A 22,418-nucleotide genomic window follows, 5' to 3' on the forward strand; every position below is an offset into this window, starting at 1 on the left:
AGCTTACAAAACACTTGTTCGACCTATACTTGAGTATTGCTCATCAGTGTGGGATCCGTGCCAGGTCGGGTTGACAGAGCAGATAAGATCCAAAGAAGAGCGGCGCGTTTCGTCACAGCCGGCCGGTGTGGCCGAGTGGTTCTAGGCGCTTCAGTCTCGAACCGCGCGACCTCTACGGTCGCAGGTTCGACTCCTGCCTCGGGCATGACTGCGTGTGATGTCCTTAGGTTAGTTAGGTTTAAGTAGTTCTAAGTTCTAGGGGACTCATGACGTAAGATGTTAACTCCCATAGTGATAGTGCTCAGAGCCATTTTTTTTGTTTTTTTTTTTTTTTTTTTGTTTCGCCACAGGGTTATTTGGGAAGCGTGATAGTGTTACGGAGATGTTTAGCAAACTCAAGTGGCAGATACTGCAAGAGAGGCGCCATGTCCATATGAGAACGATGTCCATATCTATAACAGTAGAGGGAAAGATGACCTTTATTATCCATTGTTAAAGCTGTCAGTGGCTGAGAAACGAGTTCAATATGCAACAAAAATTTTTTTTCATTATTTGCCCAAAACATAAAATGTCTGATAGACAGCGAAGCAGGTTTTAAATCTGGCTTCAAATCACTTTTGCTGGATTACTACTTCTATTCTATTGACGAATTTCTACTTAAAGACTGGTAGCTAATAAAAAAACTTGTAGTGACATGACGAGGACTAAACATAATTATGTGTTTATTACTGTTAACACTAATTATGTATACATGTCTTGTAAGCTGACTTGTTCCACATTATTTGGCGAAAAGAATTGTTCAAATGACCTTGGAACTTATAACTAACTAATTCGCCATAGTGACAATGAATTGAAAGACTTGTAGCAGGCCATTGAACCCCATGGGAATTATTCTCTTAGCAGAGAAAGGTAAATTCCATCAAACGCCATATTCAACCACCTAATTCCATCAAACGTTATGTTCTCCCACCTATTTACAAATTTCTTCAATTGGACGTCATTTCGGAGACATCCACACTTCACCCATACCAGTAATCCTCCTGGGAAACAGTGGCCTACGGTTTAAAATGGAATCCGGATCACGCATCAATCGTGCGTACAGTAGCTGATCAACATCATCCGGACACCTGTTAGTGAACAATAATGTGTGGTGTGTCCAGCCGTCGCCTTCGTGCTGTCTTGACCTCTGCTGGGGACATTTTCACTGAGATATCTAAATACCTGTGGGCGAGTAGCAGCGCATGCTTCCTCAAGAGCAGAGACCAGAGAGAGTAATGACGTTGAACCCAGTGGTATGAAGCGTAGTCGACGTTCAAACCCATCCCGAAGGTGTTCCATTGGGTTCAGGTCACGGCTGGGCAGGCCAGTCCATTTCAGGAACATTACTGTCCACAAATCCACAAGCCATTGCCTCACGTATGCTGCTTTACGGAAGGGTGCACCGTCAGGCTGATACGAACAGACATCATCAGTGAACTATTTCTCTACTGTACACGGAACACAATGCCTGAAAATGTGTTCGTATTCTTCCACACCTAGCGTTTTCTAGGGTGGAAGAAGAGACGACACTCAATCACCTTACAGCAACATCTCTTCCTATGTACACCACTGTTGACATTACAAGTGGTTCAAATGGCTCTGAGCACTATGGGACTAAACAGCTGCGGTCATCAGTCCCCTAGAACTACTTAAACCTAACTAACCTAAGGACATCACACACATCCATGCCCGAGGCAGGATTCGAACCTGCGACCGTAGCAGTCGCGCGGTTCCGGACTGCGCGCCTAGAACCGCGAGACCACCGCGGCCGGCTGTTGACATTACAAATTACGGAACTTTCTACAGGCATTCGCCAAACCCACGCCCTTCCATCAAGTGTGTAACGTGATTCATCATTGCAAATCACTAGGTAAGCGGAGAAGTGGACGACGCGCACTTAACCCATGCCGTAATAAAGGGCGACGGATTGTCAACGCTAATCGTGTACGATGTGTTACACTGTTCCACTGTTGCGCCAGAGTCAAGGACGACGCAGATCTGTCCTGCAATGCCATCCGGATGAGGTGTCGATCTTCTCGGGGAGTGGTCTGGGTGGTGCGACCTGACCCATCCCGTCGTGTTCTATGACCTTCCATGAACCATCTGAACACACCCGTTGCACTGCCGAAACACGAGCAGCAATTTCCCGGGTAGTTGTATCACATTCTCTCGTGCCAATAATGCGCCCGCTTTCAGACTCACTTGTTTGACGGTACGGTTCGCGCGTGTATCTGCAAGGCATTCCGTACGTCTGCTCAAGTCACACCAATCCATTATCTTCGGCTTATAGCGGCAACAAGAGCCGCAGTCACATTTTACCGAAAGGTGGTGTCGTTATCTATTATTGCCAGTTTGTTTACGCAATATTTCGAGAAATGTGCCTTCGAGTCGGCGGCTTGAAACCTGTGTTTTGTCTCAGATACGTAGCCGATACTTGTTAGGCCTCATGGCAGTGAGAAACTGAAAGACTTTTTAGAACACCTGATTTCGTTCCAACCGAATATTCGTTGACGATGGGGATGGAAAAGGATGGCCGTCTTCCCTTCTTTGATGGTTGGTCAGGAGGAAGTTGGATGGTACGTTGGCACAAGCTGTTTATAGGAAGACAACTCAGACTGACTTGTATCTGCAGGCTGACTCAACATTAAGGGGTGATTCGTACCTTTGTTCGCAGGGTCCATATCATCTCGAACACTGAGAGTTTCTCAGCTGAGTTAGCCCATCTTGAAGTCACCTTTCATCAGAATGGTTATAGTGAAAGGAAGATTAGATGTGCGTTGCGCTGACGACCAGCTGTGCACCGGGTGAGTGGTTATAATTACCGAGGTGACACCAAAGTCTGCGGCCTTTTTGACCAATGCCCACCACGACATTGGATGCCGTCTGGTGGCGTTCCGGGCACGTGAAGCGGTAACTAAAGTATGTGTGTGAGCGGAGCAGACATGGACGGGGGGAAGGGGTTACCCTAGAGAGTGGAAGGGGGGGAAATGGGGTAATCCATTGAGATAAGCAACTTTGACAAAGGTTAGATCATTATTACGCAGTGCCTGTAAGCGAGAATCTCGAAAACGGCGGAGCTGGTAGAGTGTTCACGTGCTACTGTCGTGAGCATCTACGAAAACAGGTAGAACCGTGAAACTACCACTAGGCTTTTAATAGTTGGACGTTCTTCACAGAACGTGGTGTTCAGAGGCTTGTCTGCTCTGTAAAGTACACTCCTGGAAATTGAAATAAGAACCCCGTGAATTCATTGTCCCAGGAAGGGGAAACTTTATTGACACATTCCTGGGGTCAGATACATCACATGATCACACTGACAGAACCACAGGCACATAGACACAGGCAACAGAGCATGCACAATGTCGGCACTAGTACAATGTATATCCACCTTTCGCAGCAATGCAAGCTGCTATTCTCCCATGGAGACGATCGTAGAGATGCTGGATGTAGTCCTGTGGAACGGCTTGCCATGCCATTTCCACCTGGCGCCTCAGTTGGACCAGCGTTCGTGCTGGACGTGCTGACCGCGTGAGACGACGCTTCATCCAGTCCCAAACATGCTCAATGGGGGACAGATCCGGAGATCTTGCTAGCCAGGGTAGTTGACTTACACCTTCTAGAGCACGTTGGGTGGCACGGGATACATGCGGACGTGCATTGTCCTGTTGGAACAGCAAGTTCCCTTGCCGGTCTAGGAATGGTAGAACGATGGGTTCGATGAGGGTTTGGATGTACCGTGCACTATTCAGTGTCCCCTCGACGATCACCAGTGGTGTACGGCCAGTGTAGGAGATCGCTCCCCACACCATGATGCCGGGTGTTGGCCCTGTGTGCCTCGGTCGTATGCAGTCCTGATTGTGGCGCTCACCTGCACGGCGCCAAACACGCATACGACCATCATTGGCACCAAGGCAGAAGCGACTCTCATCGCTGAAGACGACACGTCTCCATTCGTCCCTCCATTCGCGCCTGTCGCGACACCACTGGAGGCGGGCTGCACGATGTTGGGGCGTGAGCGGAAGACGGCCTAACGGTGTGCGGGACCGTAGCCCAGCTTCATGGAGACGGTTGCGAATGGTCCTCGCCGATACCCCAGGAGCAACAGTGTCCCTAATTTGCTGGGAAGTGGCGGTGCGGTCCCCTACGGCACTGCGTAGGATCCTACGGTCTTGGCATGCATCCGTGCGTCGCTGCGGTCCGGTCCCAGGTCGACGGGCACGTGCACCTTCCGCCGACCACTGGCGACAATATCGATGTACTGTGGAGACGTCACGCCCCACGTGTTGAGCAATTCGGCGGTACGTCCACCCGGCCTCCTGCATGCCCACTATACGCCCTCGCTCAAAGTCCGTCAACTGCACATACGGTTCACGTCCACGCTGTCGCGGCATGCTACCAGTGTTACAGACTGCGATGAAGCTCCGTATGCCACGGCAAACTGGCTGACACTGACGGCGGCGGTGCACAAATGCTGCGCAGCTAGCGCCATTCGACGGCCAACACCGCGGTTCCTGGTGTGTCCGCTGTGCCGTGCGTGTGATCATTGCTTGTACAGCCCTCTCGCAGTGTCCGGAGCAAGTATGGTGGGTCTGACACACCGGTGTCAATGTGTTCTTTTTTCCACTTCCAGGAGTGTAGATTACATGATGATCTTTGGCTTCTCTGCAAAAAGAGCCCAATGCTCTTTTACGGACAAGTGTTTTGGAGCACACCGTCCATCGTACATTCTTGAACATCGAGCTCTGCAGCAAACCTCCACTAAGTTTGCACATGTTAACGTAACGACAGAGTTAATTACCATTGAAATGAGCACGGAACCATCGAGATTCGATGGTCGATCAATGGAAACGTGTCGGCTCTTTGATTGAATTACATTTTTTTCCCTAGGTCGAATGTTATCTCCACAAACACCGTCATCGAGGTGAGCGGCGGCTCTAAAACGGGCAGCGCGCCACGGTCGCAGGCTGGTGAGAGCCGTATTATGCTATGGGAGACATTCTCCTGCGCTTGCATGGGACCTGTGGTAGTAATCGAAGACACGCTGCCAACCTCGAACCACCTGCTTCCATTCATGCTTGATGTCCTCCCTGACGACACTGTCAGGGTCTAGCAGTATATGCGTCAGTGTCTCGGACCCAGAACCGTGCTACATTGATTCGAGAGCATTATAGCGAAATCACGTTGAGGTCTCGCCGACCAGATTCACCTGACGTAAATCCTATGGAGCCCATCTGGGTCGCTGTCGAGCGTCATCACCGAGTACGCAAAGAAGAGGCCAACTATTTACGCCAATTACATGACATGTGTGTAGACATTTAATGCTACATAGCTCCACAGAGGTACCAACAAACTGTAGGATCAACGATACGCAGAATCAGTGATGTATTTGGTTCCAAAGTCGATTAGACAAGCTATTAAGCAGGTGGTCTTAATGATTAGGTTCATCAGTTTACGTTCCGTAAAGGATGATCATGGTTTGCGTAAAGCGAGTGTCTTACCCCATTCCTTGCAGCTGTGGCATGTCATACATTGGTCAGACTATCAGGAGTGAGGAGTTCCAAGGTCCTGAGCATAAGCAGCACACGGGCTTAGAACAGCATAGCAAATCCGCCATTGCAGAACATACCCTACGGTATGTAACAACACGGAGATTATAGCAGCTCATGAGATAGTGTTATTAAGGAAGCTGTTGAAATTAAATTAGCAAGTATCCTTGTAACTAGCGATGTTTCAACTTCTGCATGGAATCCTTCTCTCTCACTCGTGAAAAGACCGAGGGACAGAATTTATGCAGTTTATTGTCCCCCACACCCCCCACCCTCCCAATTAATTTTTAATTTCACTGTCGACAACTTGTGACGTCGGTCATCTTCGGTTTGTGATGGCTCTAGTGTTTACAGTGCTCGTGCAAGTGTGTGTTTCTCTCTCTCTCTCTCTCTCTCTCTCTCTCTCTCTCTCTCTATGTGTGTGTGTGTGTGTGTGTGTGTGTGTGTGTGTGTGTTTTAGCGTTTATGTTTGTGTTTGTATTATCTTTACTTGAAACTGGCAGGGTGTGCTCCTTTCGAAATATCGGCGGTTGTAGACGTCGTAACCTGGTTGCAAAAAATGGTTCAAATGGCTCTGAGCACTATGGGACTCAACTGCTGAGGTCATTAGTCCCCTAGAACTTAGAACTAGTTAAACCTAACTAACCTAAGGACATCACAAACATCCATGCCCGAGGCAGGATTCGAAGCTGCGACCGTAGCGGTCTTGCGGTTCCAGACTGCAGCGCCTTTAACCGCACGGCCATTTCGGCCGGCCCTGGTTGCACTCCCGTAAATTATTTGAACATTGGATACGCCGGGAGAAACTAAGGTCTCACAGGAACAACGTTATATCAGTATACACTGGAAAACATTGGTGTAGTAATCCTCTACGGGCATGGGTAGATAAATGAGAAGCAAAAATAGACATAACAATCGAGCTTCGAACACGTACGCAGAAGTGTAAAGATCGGTACGTCAGCCACTGTGCAACCTGTTCCGCTTAACTGCTTACTCACTAAAAGGTACATGGAGTATCTCGAAAACTTCATCATTTTTGCAGAAACGGTCGAACAGCTACGAGTAATCGAGACACAGTGCTCGCCTGTGAGTATATTAGTCCCTCTTCTACTGAGCGAAGTTTCTGGGAAATCGGCTTTTGGCACTTCTCGTGTTCTCTTCGTCAGCTAAAACGGGCCAGATATCTCAAGCACAAAAACATGCAATTAATGGGAAATATTATCTTATAGGGAATATGTAACCTCTGGAGTCACCCTGTAAGATCAATTTGCATATCAAAACAAGGGCGTACCCAGGATCTGAAATAGGGGGGGGGGGGGCAGGTCATACTAGTCTCAGGAAACAAGGACTCGAGACAACATACAGTACTTCTTATTAAATAAAACAGTAAACAAGTGAAAAACTGCTTTTAATAAGCATTTTAAATACAAGAATGCACTTCTACAATCCGAGAAAACATGCAGCATTTCTTATTAAATAAAACAGTAAACTAGAGAAAAACTGTGAATATCTTCTAGGGGTGGGGTGGGGGGGCAGCTGCCCCCCCCCCTACCCCTCGCTGGGTACGCATATGTATCAAAACCTACATTGCGCTAACACAAAAACAGGGAAAAACATATCTTGACCGAGTAACTAGCACTCTCAAGATACATCAAACCGAAGCGGAGGCTCCAGCCTGATGCATTTCAGCATTTAGCTGTATTTTTAATGGGGATATGTATTATACTCGTGAATCTGATGACACATTCAGTATCATAATGAGATACTGCATACGCGATCCATGGGTAGTCAAGTAACTAGATTAAATTAAACTAATTAAAGGTGTGTATTTAAAATACACGTTAATTCCTACCATGGTGCTCAGTATTCATTCATCGGAATGATGTATTACGGCGTACAGTGCGCCGTAAATTGAGAGATTCATCCTCAGGTTATGTCATGTCTGTCAGGGGCTAAGTCTGCCTTAGCTGCATGTACGTGGCATTGGGTGATTTATGGTCGGTGTAGCGTGTCTTTATGGTTCGGAGTCTGTGTAGGCACCGCCCTTGCTAGATCTTCTGGTTTTGGGTAGCTCGGGGAGGTGGTGGCTTGTAATGGAAGTTTTGGGGCTGATCTGCTGTGGCCCTGTAGACCACCAATAACTATTTCGCCTATTGTGATTTGGGCCCCTTTACACGTGTCACTCCCTCATCGAGCTAAGGAATTTTTTTTTTGGGAACTGCCTCAATGTGAAGGTTTGTGTGCTGGCTTATTCACATTTATCTAGTAACAACTGACAGGTGTAATATAAGTTATTTAACTGGCGAGAGACAACTATTGTAGCTCTAGCACAAACAAACTACTTAAAAGGTTTTTTTTTTGGGGAATTGTTCTCTTACAGATATAACAAGTTATATATATATATATATATATATATATATATACCTGGCAATCTCCTGTTGATAAAGAAAATTTGTCAGCTATTCGAAATTATTTTTTTAAATTTTTCCTATCAAATGCCAGACTTAAAAATTTATTATTGAGAAAGCCGTTTAAAATAAAAAGATAACATTATTTCACAAGCACCTCCTGGCCTCTACTTCCACGATAACGTTTTTGGAATAACACGTGTACTTGTTGTTTGTGAATCGCCCTAATTGACGGTTCATCCATGAACATTCTGCCAGACACTTGCGTGTGATTTGCGGATTATACATACAGATGTAGATGTAGCTGTAGATCAACTCATGGCGTACAAAGAAAGTACTGACTGCACAAAAGCGAGCAGTAAGTGTGGGGTGTTCACCTTACAGACGTAGACTCCGTAGAAAAGCGTTATACAACTCAAAGTGAATTATTTCAACATGATAAATCGTGTGTAATTTTTTCTATACAACAGGTAACTCACTTATTAGGAGCCAGTGGTGTGGATAGTTTAAAGGCAGCTCAGATTACCGCTACATGTACAACGTGTTACGGTCGTGACCGAGTGCACGTACCTGCAGGTCCAGGAAGACGTCTAGCGGCTGTCGGTACACGTTGCCCCAGGAGAGGCCGTGCCGCAGCATGTCGGCCACGGAGTCGAGGGGCGCCTCGTAGGCGGGCGCGGCCAGCGACCCCACGAGGGCGCTGCAGAAGGCGGTGGACAGCAGCAACGCCGGCAGCCGCCACGCCGCCGTCAGCGCGCGCCGCGCCGCGCCCCGAGCGTGCGCCGTGGGCTGCCCCAGCAGGGCCGCCACCGACCCCAGCAGCGCCGCAGCCAGCGCCCCCGGTGAGCGCCGCACTGCGGCGTCGACCAGCCGTCTGCACTTCTCTCGCCTGGGCCGTCGCTCGTCTCCTCTCCAGCTCACAACGGGACCTTGCAGACCAGACAAGCCCTCATCGATTTCTTCAGACTTACAGCATTTGAAGGTCAGTAATCGAAAATCTCCTTCAGGACGCAGTACGACGTAATAATATACACAGACTGTCTGTAGAAAACAACGAAAATAAATATAGTGAAATGGGGTCTAAAATGCCTACTTTATAAGAGCTATGAGTACTTGTTCGCCTTTGCTTGCATGCGACACATCTCTTCTACTAAATAAGTGCTCACAGATTTTATGGTATGCATTTTAAAGCCCATGTTTACTACTTTTTTTCCCTTCCTCTTCCCAAAATATGGAACGCGCAGTACTTGCAGTATGTATGTGTGTGTGTGTGTGTGTGTGTGTGTGTGTGTGTGTGTGTGTTTCTGTGTGTGTGTGTGCTTGTGCATTTGTGTGCTGCTCTAAAATTCCAAAATATGGAACGCGCAGTCCTTGCAGTATGTGTGTGTGTGTGTGTGTGTGTGTGTGTGTGTGTGTGTGCTTGTGCATTTGTGTGCTGCTCTAAAATTCCCCCTAGTCACTTCTAGGAGTTGTTGAGTCGACTACGTAGACAATATTTTGAATAGAAAAGCATGTCTGGAAATGTACTGTGCTACTGCCGTTTGGAAACATGTTTGCTAGGTAGGTATCCAACACGATACTCATACCCGGGGGTGTTCACGTGGATTGGCTCATGTCATTTGATGTCTGTCCTACCTCTCTTGTGTGGTTCGAGTCTCATTCGTGTACCTGTGAGTGATACAGCAACATGATCGAGTACACGTTAGCACAATATATCGACATAATCCTCTGTAAAAGTTGAAACGGTACAGTAGTTTCCGCTCTATAAGCAGCAGGTTTCGCTGCTCGCTCGCACCGGGAAATACAAACAGAGGCGGCTCCGCCGCCAGTTTTATTGCACGACGCGGCCGGCCGCCGGTGTAACAGAACCCATGTGGACGAGTGGAAAGAAATGTGTCGGGCTTCATAATACGTATTTATATGTGTCGTGTATTATGCATTTCTTGTACGTGAAAGTGAATCTGCTCATGAACTTTCCTAATCCTCCTCACACCTTTCCGTAAAGCGTGGCCAAATCCAAGTTGGGAATTAGTTCTGTACTATAGTAGTGCCAACCTTACTCCTGGGCAAGGGAGCAAGAGACAGCACAGGCAGGTAAAAGTCAAAGACTTTCCAGTGTCACAAGGTTTGGGGTAGAGAGGTTGGTCACGGCCAGTTGGTTCGACCACCCCCTCCACCGGGGCCCAGGAAGACCTCCGGGTGCCCGCCATATGCTGGGAGTGTTACAGAAGACCTGTAAGTGAGCAGACGTGCCCTCAGTGCGTCTGTCTCAATATTCACGCACGGAAGAGACATATTTGAATATTTGTACTAATTCTTTAATTTCAAGCTTCGGATTGTGTAAGGAAATGAATGTGCTCGCTTAATTTCGGAAATTTCACCCACTGTGTTAATGTATCTGGTCCCCAGTTTGACTGTTATCCTCCTCACATGGTGAATGTCTTATGTAAAATATTGGGACAGTTTGGTGGTATACATTTGGGCAACGCAATTCAATCTTACCCGTAGAAATGTGCGTACAGATTAATATATAATATACCCGAGCTATAAGTTGTAAAATTGTAATATCTGTAAACTTAAACATTGCTGCAATCGCTGTAAAGTCGAGTAATAATGTTTAAAATAAATAGGTAATCAACTGCCCTCAATCTTTAATATACCTTAAAATCCACAAAGAAATCAAGTTAAGGGAATTTATTTAAAATAGAAGATGTAGAATGGAGGGACCCACACATCAGCGTGTGAGCCCTCCAGCCCCTTGCCTAGTATCGTACAAAAAGGGCACGCTCTCTAGGTAGCGCTCTCAAGCTCCCCTCCCCAGTTATCCGTTGTGCAACTTTCATTCAGGGCTTGACGACATCAACTTACATCTGGCGTCCCTAGGCAAGGAGGTTTGACGGTAATCTTTCAAAGTAGTCGCGTTAACAAGATGTTGTCAAATGGTTATAGTGCGGAAACAGCACGTTTCCCGACTTGGGTTCCAGTTCAAAAAGTAAGGCCCGACGGGGTGTGAAATAGAAACCAGACTGAAAATCGGATAAAGCTTTACACAGATGCGTTGGGCGGTAACCCCGCCGACAGCGTCACGTCGCTCCTATCAGTTTTGAGCACTCAGTGAGTACATAAAGAAGCTTAGAACAATTCTCCCGCCAGGTATGAAAGCGTGGTGTGACATTTCGCCTGATGTCATGCAGCCCACATAACAAAGCTGTCATGTGTTTCCTTCTGCATAACAATGCTCGCCGCGCTCTGCTAAGGCAATGAAAATGCTCCTGCATCGCTTTCAATGGGAAGTGTTTGATCACCCACAACATAACCCGTAATTGTCTCTCCCTGAGTTTTATTTCTGCTCACATGAACCGCTGGCTATGAAGACAATGTTCTGGTACTGACAACGACCTGTAAACGACCGTACAGAACTGGCAAGAAGCACAGGGGGCTGCCTTCTATGACGAGGGTACTGGGAAGTTGGTGTAACGCTCCGATAAATCTCTAAATCGGAGCCGCGACTATGTAGAGAAGTGGCTGGAAGGTGTAGCTCACTGTTGCAAATAAATCATTTTTGATTTTCGCAATGGTTTCCATCTTATGACCGATCGGACCTTACTTTCTGAATAGGCCTCGTAGCTACTCAGTCCTCTTCGAAGTCCTAGAAGTTTGTAAGGGGAGTTTTAGAGCACCCTAGATGTACACTGAAACGCCAAAGACACTGGTATACTGGCATATCTAAGTACAGAGATATGTAAACAGGCAGAGTACTGTGAAGCGGTCGGCAACGCCTATTTGAGACAAATAGTCTCTGGCGCAGTCGTTAGATCGATGACTACTGCTAGAGTGGCACGTTATCAAGATTTAAGTGAGTTTGAACGTGATGTTATAGCTGATGAACGAGCGATGGGACATAGCACCTCTTAGGTAGCGATGAAGTGGGGATTTTCCCATACGACCATTTCAAGTATGTACCATGAGTAACATCAATTCTCCGACATCGCTGCTGCCGGGAAAAGATCCTGCAAGAACGGGACCAACGTGATAGAAGTGTAACTCTTCCGAAAATTGCTACAGATTTCCGAGCTGGAAAATCAACAAGTGTCAGCTTGCAAACCATTCAACGAATCAGCGATATGGACTGTCTGAGCCGAAGGCCCACTTGTGTACCCTTTATGAGTGCACGACACAAGGCTTTAAGCTTTGCCTGTGCAACTCCGACATTGGACTGTTGATGACTGTAAACATGTAGCCTAGTCCGACGAGTCTCGTTTCAAATTGTATCGAGTGGATGGACGGTTAAGAAGACAACCTCATGAATCCATGGATCCCGCATTTCAGAATGGGACTGTTCAAGCTGGTGGAGGCTCTTTAGTGATGTGGGGCTTGTGCAGTTGGATTGTTATAGGAATCTTGATTCGTCCAGATACGACTCAGACGTGTGACACGTACTTGAGCATCATGTCTGATCACCTGGATCCATTCGTGTCCATTGTGAATTCCGACGGACTTGGACAATTCCAGCAGAACAAGGAGACAGCCCACACGTCCAGGATTGCCCTGAGTGGCTCCATAAACAATCTTCTGAGTTTAAACATTTCCGCTGGTCACCAAACTCTCCAGACATGAACATTATCGAACATATGTGGGATACCATGCAATGTGCTGTTAAGAAGAGATCTCCACCCCTTCGTACTCCTACGGATTTATAACAGCCCAGCAGGATTCAAGGTGTCATTACCTCCAGCATTACTTCAGACATTAATAGGGTAAATGCCAATTCGTGTTGCAGCATTCTTCATGCTCACGGGGACTCTACACGATATTAGGCAGGTGTACGAGTTTCTTTGGCTCTCCAGTGTGTATAACCTTAAGGGTTATAACCTCGTAAATAGCCGTCTTTGAGGATTAGGAGATTCCCGAGTACTGTTAAACTCAAAGCATGAACTCGGTATAGCGAAATCACTGATAGATGAATCATTAGTTTATTGGTCTAAGACCAGTAAACACTAGATTCTTTAAAGAATCAAACTCTCATGTACCAAACAGCTGTAAACGTCTGATTACGTTATGTGAGGGCTATTCAGAAAGTAAGGTCCGATCGAGCGTCAAATGGAAACCACAGTGAAAATCCGATGAAGCTTCATAGTGATGTGTTGGACAGTGTCTCTAGTGTGACCATCGACCGCATCACGTGGCTCTTTTGAATTCTGATCGCCCAGTGAGCGCCCTAGACGCCTGGAAAACTTGTGTACCGCCATGTATGAGCGCCTGTGGGAGATTTCGCCTGATTTCATGAAGCTCACACAATGTAACAGTCATGCATTTCCTTCTTCATGAAAATTCTCGGCCCCACACTGCAGGGGCAATGAGGTGGCTCCTACAGCGTTTTCAATGGGAAGTGTTTCGTCTCCCACTATCCAGACCTGACTTGGTACTCTCAGAGTTCCTATCTGCTCACATAAACTACTGTATATGAAGGCAACATTTTGGCATAGACAACAAGCTGTAGACCAACTAGACAGTTGAGGGCAAGTATGGGCGGTTACATTCTGTGACTAGGTTACTGGAAAGTTTGTACAATGCTATGACAAATGTCTCAGTCAGAGATGAGACTATGTATAAAAGTAGTTGGAAGGTGTAGCTATTGTATTGTGTGGAACTGGGGAACTAGAAACGATGGAGAGGCTTCGTCCCTGCCGTAGCCCGCAGTAGTTCACAACCTTACTACAGGCTACAGCAATCCACTCACCTCACCACCGCCTCACACTGAACCTAGGGTTATTGTGCGGTTCGCCCCAAGTGGACTCCCCGGGAACGTCTAACACCAGACGAGTCTAACCCCAATGTTTGAGTGGTAGAATAATCATGGTGTACGCGTACGTCGAGATAGTGTTTGCGCAGCAATCGCCGACGTAGTGTAGCTGAGGCGGAGTAAGGGGAACCAGCCAGCATTCGCCGAGGCAGATGGAAAACCGCCTTAAAAACCATCCACAGACTGACCGACACACCGGACCTCGACACTAATCCTCCGGGCGGATTCGTACCGGGGACCGGCACGCCTTCCCGCCCGGAAAGCAGTGCGTTAGACCGCACGGCTAACCGGGCGGGCAACGTGCAGGTAACTCTAGCAAATAAAACATTTTTGATTTTCACTGTGATTTCCATTTCGCGATCAATCGGACCTTACTTTCCTAACAGCCCTCGTAAATAAGTTATTGTTTGTAATACGCTGTCCAATCAGATTAATGTTTGACTGTTGAAAGCGAATAGGTTATCTACTATTGGCTTGCTTGGCGTATCGCGGCTCCACCAGAGACCTTGCACCTTCACTTTCCAGGGTTTCTGTAGGGCCTTTTCGGGGTTTCTGTAGGCCTTCACAGCTACCGCAGAGGTCCCTGGGCACAGATAGTCCACACTGTACTTCGCCGTTCTCCCACGACGTAGACGAGGGTTTGGACTCGCAGCAGTTAACCTAAATTGTTTTGCCACATCGGAGATCCCTACAGAGGGGGGCGGCAACCAGTGAGGTACTTCGGGCACATGTGCAATCTACATGGGACATGCGTGCCTCAGTATCGCGAGTTCTTCATGCCTCACACACGGCCTGACACCAAGCAACAGTATCAGCGTTGGCAGAGGTCGTCACTTCCGAGGGACCTATTCGTTTCCGCACACCACGTGACATTAGAATAGTATTACAAGTATTCCGCCGCTGGCAGCTATAAAGACCGGTGCAAGAACTACACTGACCTTTTCTTCCAGCCTCGAGAGGCTCTCCTGGCATCTGAGCGGGTGCTACTCACCTCATAGTCTCAGAAGCCCATCGTAGGGAACGACGCCGATGTTCTCAGAGTGCATCGTTGCTTCGGTTATGGACTTAGGCACAGAAAAGTCTGTCGTTAATGCAGTCTATGTTGGGATTAATCGGGACGGCATTTTCGAACTTCGATTGTTTCCTTGCATTTTCCTACGAAGCTCCTAGTGGTGTTACTACGTGCTAGAAACCACCGGGCAATGTTAGATAGTAGCTCTGTCGAGCCACTGCACCAGAACCCAGTGAGACGCTGTATTTTGTGCCTTTTGTTCTGCTGTCGAAGCAGACGTGTTTCATTGTCAATAAACTTGTTAAAAGTTGGTCACTGTGTTCCCTGTGTCCCCGTGAAGGACACTTCAGATCTGGTCACATTAAAAGAATGGCAACACAAAGATTCCGAACAGAATCCTAGATTGGACCGAATCTGGATGAAGACCTATTGGAAGACAACGAGCAAGATGGAGAGACCAGATGAAGGATAATGTGAACTGAAGAGGACTGTTCTGCGAGAAGATGCCAAATGATAGACTGTGGTGCAACAGAGAAGCTTGTAAGAGGCTCTGTGAACAACCTGCTTAAGGAGAAACGTTTCAGGAATAAGAAGAATGTCACCACATATGAAAACCCTGAATAACCACCTTTGGCAGTGCGGACCACATCGTGTTCTCGAATGTATAGGCAGAGATATGGAGCCATGCCGATTATAGCCCCATCGATGTGGTCCCGCAGATTCTCGATTGAGCTTAAATCCGGGAAGTATGATGGCCAAGGAAGTATGAGAAATTCATTCTGGTGCTCTTAGAACCTCGAACATACACTGTGTGCTGTGTGATACGTTGCGCTATCCTGCTCGTAGATGCGACCATACCTAGGAACAATAAATTGCGTGTAGGGATAGACATGGTCCCCGAGGACAGATTTATACTTTACTTGTCCATTGTGCCTTCCGGAATGACAAAATCACCCACGGAATGCCACGAGAATGTTACCCAGAGTGTAATGCACTCTCCTCGGACCGGGACCCTTCCGAAATTTGTTGCAGGTTATTTTCTTTCTGTTAGATGGAGCACATAGCGTAATACATCCAAAAACGCCACCTGTCGGCACTCAGCGACCTTACTCATAGCATGTTGCAACGTCTGTGTGTCCACAAAAAGTCTTACAGTGTGACTAACCATCTAAGAGGGCAGCAACCGCAGCATGCAGCAACAAACATACGGCAACGGCGGCCCAGACGGCGGGCTGCAGCGGCCTCCAGAGGGCGGAAAGCTGACCCACCAGTGGACGGGGACGCGGCACCAGGAACGTGACACACACCTGCGCCCACACCGGCGCTGGATCCGTCACATTCATCGTCATCTGAAGACAACACCAACACGAGCACATTCTACTTCAAAAATGGTTCAAATGGCTCTGAGTGCTACGGGACTTAACTTCTTAGGTCATCAGTCCCCTAGAACTTAAAACTACTTAAACTTAACTAACCTAAGGACATCAAAAACATCCATGCCCGAGGTAGGATTCGAACCCGCGACCGTAGCTGTCGCGCGGTTCCACACTGTAGCGCCTAGAACCGCAAAGCCACTCCGGCCGGCACCTGCTACTTACTGCAGTGGATGGGAACATTACTTGAAAAAAGTTTTTGCATTCCGCAGCCTTCCATCATCACAAAATCAAATGCCGAATATAGCTTCACGTCAGATGCATCCTTGAAAGTGAAGAGTGTGTTTTATTTCAGCTAGCCTTCATTTCGACCATGTATTCTTTCTACATCGATTGTGGGAGAGCTTTTTGCTTTTACTTTCTGATCGCATTTTCATCGGTTTCAATATTTTTCTCTGCTACGTGGGACGTACTTTACTTATGCACGGGACGAGAACAGTTAACGTTGACATGCATGCAGACGGGATATCAAGCGTCACGTGACACAGCGCCGTCAGCACATGGGGAACGTCATTTTGGGCCTTCAGAGCTCTCCACTGGTAACTGTCGACTTATTTGTTCACGAAAATGGACGCGCTAGATGTCCCATGTTTAAGTCTATTAAAACACAGATTTCCCCTATTGAATATAAGATAGTCGTGTTGTTCTGTCTGAGATATACATAAATAAAAACTTCAGCATCCGTGAACACATAATTAAGTGGAAAGAAAAAATTCATGCCACTTCAGCTTATAAAAGTTGGAAAAATCTAACAAACTCACTTCTGACGGGGAGCACACTTGTATTTACGTGACATGAGATGTTACAGAAATTATTCCTATTAATTTCGTAATAAAGTCCCACAAAGTTTTAGAAAAAGCGAAGGTGAAAAAAAAAAAACCAATGGTATAGAGCGGGCAGCGAAAACATTGAAAACTCATTCGTCGGTTTGGTACGTGGCGCTTCAACCAACTATGCTATGTTGGAACTCTTGTGTTAAACTAGGTTAAACTCCGTCCGAACAAGCCTTGGAACGCCCCAGGGTACCGATCGGCTGCCGTGTCACCCTCAGACCACCGGAGTCACTGCATGCGGATATGGAGGGGCACGTGGTCAGTACGCCGCTCTCCCGGCCGTATCAGCTTACGAGACCAGAGCCACTAATTCTCAGTCAAGTTGAAAGGTCTCTTTTCGATTCCTTTCATGTTAATGTCTTAAATCTGCTGTCATTTACGGCATAAATTCCTCTTGTAAATTTACTGTGGTGTTTCTGACTATCTGGGAGGAGACTGAGCAGTGAAACGTGTTACTTTTACACATAAACAAGAACGATCTGTCACACTACTACACTTTAAAACACAGTTTATATGTAATTCATGTCACACAGTCTCATACGGAACCTTGTAACCTCCCAACAAAATAAATTCCGTAACCTTCCAACAGCCAAAAACAATATAATTATTTATTTCATTCACATTCAGCGTAACCTCCCTCAGATAAATTCCGTAATCTTGCAATAATACAATGTGACTAATCTCTCAATAATAAATGTGACTCAGTTACAACCTTTGAATAATTGACTGTTAATTTAACCTGGTAAATTGTGGACGTCAGCAGTGCTGCGTCATGGCCCTGAAAGATCATTCTGAATAAAAAAGAAAAATTCTTACCTCAAAGAAGTCGCCGGATAACACACATATATCTGCTCTTACAATAAATTTTTCGGGCACAGCCCTGTGCAATGCTGGCCGATAGATTTGTCATTTATAAAAAGAAACAACTGATTTTTCTTTTGCAATAATCGGGATGATCATGGATTGGAGAAATTAGTAAATTCTTTAAATTGAAATGAATGGTTGTTAAAAGTTACTTTTTATGAGAAAGATTATTATTAGGACATTTTTAAAACATTTACATGGGACTTGAGATAACAATACTGCATATGCGCGAGGCTTCTTTTACCTTATACAATAATGCTCAGGCTCCGGCATCGCTGCACCACGACCGGCCCAGCCAACACGATACACCAGACCAGACCACACTGCTCACTAGCAACAACTTACTGCTACTGCTACACAGTTCCTACTGCAGTCAACACTGCTCTCTGGTCAGAGATTCTCTTATACCTTACATATCGAAGCAGTGCGTGAGCAATACATCAAAATTACATCTACCCGGACCTCTTACATAACCCTCCACTGGGCGGGCAAATGGTGAGTCCATTGGACTTGCCATGAGCAACAAATGTTTCTAAAATCTATTTAGTTACTAAGTCTACAGTCACAGAGTATATACATTATTGATAAGAGCAGAACATAATAAAAATGAAATAGAGTGCACACGTACTGAGTACAGAATATGTCAAGAAATGACAGAAAGTATACGCAATGAGTACAAAAGATATGAACAAGTGGCAAAGAGCACACGCACTGTGTAAGTCTTTAGCATTTTTACGTAACATATCATGAAGTGAAATAAAGTGCACACGCACTGAATACAAAATATATTAACAAATTACATAAAGTGCACACGCACTATAGAATTCTATAGCATATTTAGGAACTGGGAAAGGAATCGGAAGGATTGGAGCCGTGTGGAGGGTCTAAACCAGAGGCTCAGACGACTCTGCGACTATAATGGTTGCAAATTCATCGACCTCCGTTATTGGGTGGAGAACTGTAGGGCCCCCCTAGACAGGTCAGGCGTGCACTACACACCGGAAGCAGCTACTAGGGTAGCAGAGTACGTGTGGCGTGCACACGGGGGTTTTTTAGGTTAGAAGGACCCCCCCCCCCCCTTGGGCGAAACGATAAAATACCTGACGGCTTACCAGAGAGGACATTATCATCGTTGATAAAGAACGTCCGTCCTCAGAGACCAAAAACAGGAAAAGTTAACGTAATATTGGTAAACTGCAGGAGTATCCAGGGCAAGGTTCCTGAATTAGTATCTCTTATTGAAGGAAATAGTGCGCATATAGTATTAGGAACGGAAAGTTGGTTAAAACCGGAAGTGAACAGTAACGAAATCCTAGACACAGAATGGAATATATACCGCAAGGATAGGATAAACGCCAATGGTGGAGGAGTATTTATAGCAGTAAAGAATTCAATAACATCCTGTGAAGTTATTAGCGAATGCGAATGTGAAATAATCTGGGTTAAGTTAAGTATCAAAGGTGGGTCAGATATGATAGTCGGATGCTTCTATAGACCACCTGCATCAGCAACCGTAGTAGTTGAGCGCCTCAGAGAGAACCTGCAGAACGTCGTGAAGAAGTTTCGTGATCATACTATTGTAATAGGGGGAGACTTCAATCTACCAGGTATAGAATGGGATAGTCACACAATCAGAACTGGAGCCAGGGACAGAGACTCTTGTGACATTATCCTGACTGCCTTGTCCGAGAATTACTTCGAGCAGATAGTTAGAGAACCAACTCGTGAAGCTAACGTTTTAGACCTCATAGCAACAAATAGACCGGAACTTTTCGACTCCGTGAATGTAGAAGAGGGTATCAGCGATCATAAGTCAGTGGTTGCATCAATGACTACAAGTGTAATAAGAAATGCCAAGAAAGGAAGGAAAATATATTTGCTTAACAAGAGTGATAGGGCACAAATCGCAGAATATCTGAGTGACCACCATCAAACGTTCATTTCTGAGGAAGAGGATGTGGAACAAAAATGGAAAAAATTCAGAAACATCGTCCACTACGCCTTAGATAAGTTCGTACCGACTAAGGTCCAAAGCGAGGGGAAAGATCCACCGTGGTATAACAATCATGTACGAAAGGTACTATGGAAACAAAGAAAGCTTCATCATAGGTTTAAGAGTAGTCGAATCATAGCTGATAAGGAAAAGCTGAACGAAGCGAAAAAGAGCGTAAAGAGAGCAATGAGAGAAGCATTCAACGAATTCGAACATAAAACATTGGCAAACAATCTAAACAAGAACCCTAAAAAGTTTTGGTCATATGTAAAATCGGTAAGCGGATCTAAATCCCCTATTCTGTCACTCGTTGACCACGATGGCACCGAAACAGAGGACGACCGAAGAAAGGCAGAAATACTGAATTCAGTGTTCCGAAACTGTTTCACTGCGGAAAATCGTAACACGGTCCCTGACTTCAGCCGTCGCACGGACGCCAAAATGGAAAATATTGAAATAAACGATATCGGAATTGAAAAACAACTGCTATCACTTAGTAGCGGAAAAGCATCCGGACCAGACGAGATACCCTTAAGATTCTACAGTGATTATGCTAAAGAACTTGCCCCCTTTCTATCAGCAATTTATCGTAGATCGCTGGAAGAACGTAAAGTACCTAGCGACTGGAAGAAAGCGCAGGTCGTTCCCATTTTCAAGAAGGGTCATAAATCAGATGCGAATAATTATAGGCCTATTTCGCTTACGTCAATCTGTTGTAGAATAATGGAACATGTTTTGTGTTCTCGTATTATGACGTTCTTAGATAATACAAATCTCCTTCATCATAACCAACATGGATTCCGTAAACAGAGATCATGTGAAACTCAGCTCGCCCTATTTGCCCAAGAAATTCACAGTGCCGTAGACACTGGCGAGCAGATTGATGCCGTATTCCTGGACTTCAGGAAGGCATTTGATACGGTTCCGCACTTACGTTTAGTGAAAAAAATACGAGCTTACGGAATATCGGACCAGGTTTGTGATTGGATTCAGGATTTCCTAGAAGAAAGAACACAACATGTCATTCTTAACGGTTCAAAATCTGCAGATGTAGAGGTAATTTCGGGAGTACCGCAGGGAAGCGTGATAGGACCTTTATTGTTTACAATATACATAAATGACTTAGTTGACAACATCGGTAGCTCCGTGAGGCTATTTGCAGATGACACGGTTGTCTACAAGAAAGTAGCAACATCAGAAGACTCGTACGTACTCCAGGAGGACCTGCAGAGGATTAATGCACGGTGCAACAGCTGGCAGCTTTCCCTAAACGTAGATAAATGTAATATAATGCGCATACATAGGGGCAGAAATCCATTCCAGTACGATTATGCCATAGGTGGTAAATCATTGGAAGCGGTAACGACCGTAAAATACTTAGGAGTTACTATCCGGAGCGATCTGAAGTGGAATGATCACATAAAACAAATAGTGGGAAAAGCAGGCGCCAGGTTGAGATTCACAGGAAGAATTCTAAGAAAATGTGACTCATCGACGAAAGAAGTAGCTTACAAAACGCTTGTTCGTCCGATTCTTGAGTATTGCTCATCAGTATTGGACCCTTACCAGGTTGGATTAATAGAAGAGATAGACATGATCCAGCGAAAAGCAGCGCGATTCGTCATGGGGACATTTAGTCAGCGCGAGAGCGTTACGGAGATGCTGAACAAGCTCCAGTGGCGGACACTTCAAGAAAGGCGTTACGCAATACGGAGAGGTTTATTATCGAAATTACGAGAGAGCACATTCCGGGAAGAGATGGGCAACGTATTACTACCGCCCACATATATCTCGCGTAATGATCACAACGAAAAGATCCGAGAAATTAGAGCAAATACGGAGACTTACAAGCAGTCGTTCTTCCCACGCACAATTCGTGAATGGAACAGGGAAGGGGGGATCAGATAGTGGTACAATAAGTACCCTCCGCCACACACCGTAAGGTGGCTCGCGGAGTATAGATGTAGATGTAGATGGTTATAGCACAGTAGGTTGCACGAAGTTGCACCGAAAGTCCATATCTTTTACAGAAGCACAACACCAAGTGAGACAATCTGAAATTCTCTTCCCTGAAGTATTTATCAGTGTAGCCAGGACACTGAAATGTTGTATTAATATTGTATGTTATCATTTTGGTAGTACATTAGGTACATCAAACAGTAGGACCATAATAACATCTCCATCGTTCAAGGTGGTGGACAGCTTGATATGTCAACACCACATTCTTGTAGAATCCATACTCTCACATCAACAGAGAATTAGTGCAAAAACCAAAAATAGTACTCCATGATCATGGTATGGACAGGACAAAAGGATATTGAAGTAATTTCTGGTAATTAGGTCAGAAGGTGAAGAACATTACGTCTTATGCTAGTCATCATTGAGAATTACACTAGTCTATCAACCGATTTGAGTAATTATTGGCATTCATTGGCTATTTACACAGCATTTAAGTAGTATGTATGGAGTATTACAGAATATTATTCA

The 22,418-nt window shown here is 45.8% G+C and overlaps 1 protein-coding gene across 1 annotated transcript in view; it reads right to left on the reverse strand.

Moving 5' to 3' along the window:
• The window catches only part of LOC124799078, a 130,265-nt gene that overhangs the window by 39,233 nt on the left and 68,614 nt on the right, over positions 1-22,418 (reverse strand). The window contains exons 4-5 of the mRNA XM_047262616.1: positions 15,974-16,157; positions 8,564-8,922 (exon numbers count right to left, since the gene is read on the reverse strand). Of these exons, the coding sequence (XP_047118572.1) occupies positions 8,564-8,922; positions 15,974-16,157 (543 nt within the window). The remainder of the gene's footprint in view (positions 1-8,563; positions 8,923-15,973; positions 16,158-22,418) is intronic.

The sequence above is a fragment of the Schistocerca piceifrons genome, chromosome 5 (assembly GCF_021461385.2).
Source record: "Schistocerca piceifrons isolate TAMUIC-IGC-003096 chromosome 5, iqSchPice1.1, whole genome shotgun sequence".
Taxonomy (NCBI): Eukaryota; Metazoa; Arthropoda; class Insecta; order Orthoptera; family Acrididae; genus Schistocerca; species Schistocerca piceifrons.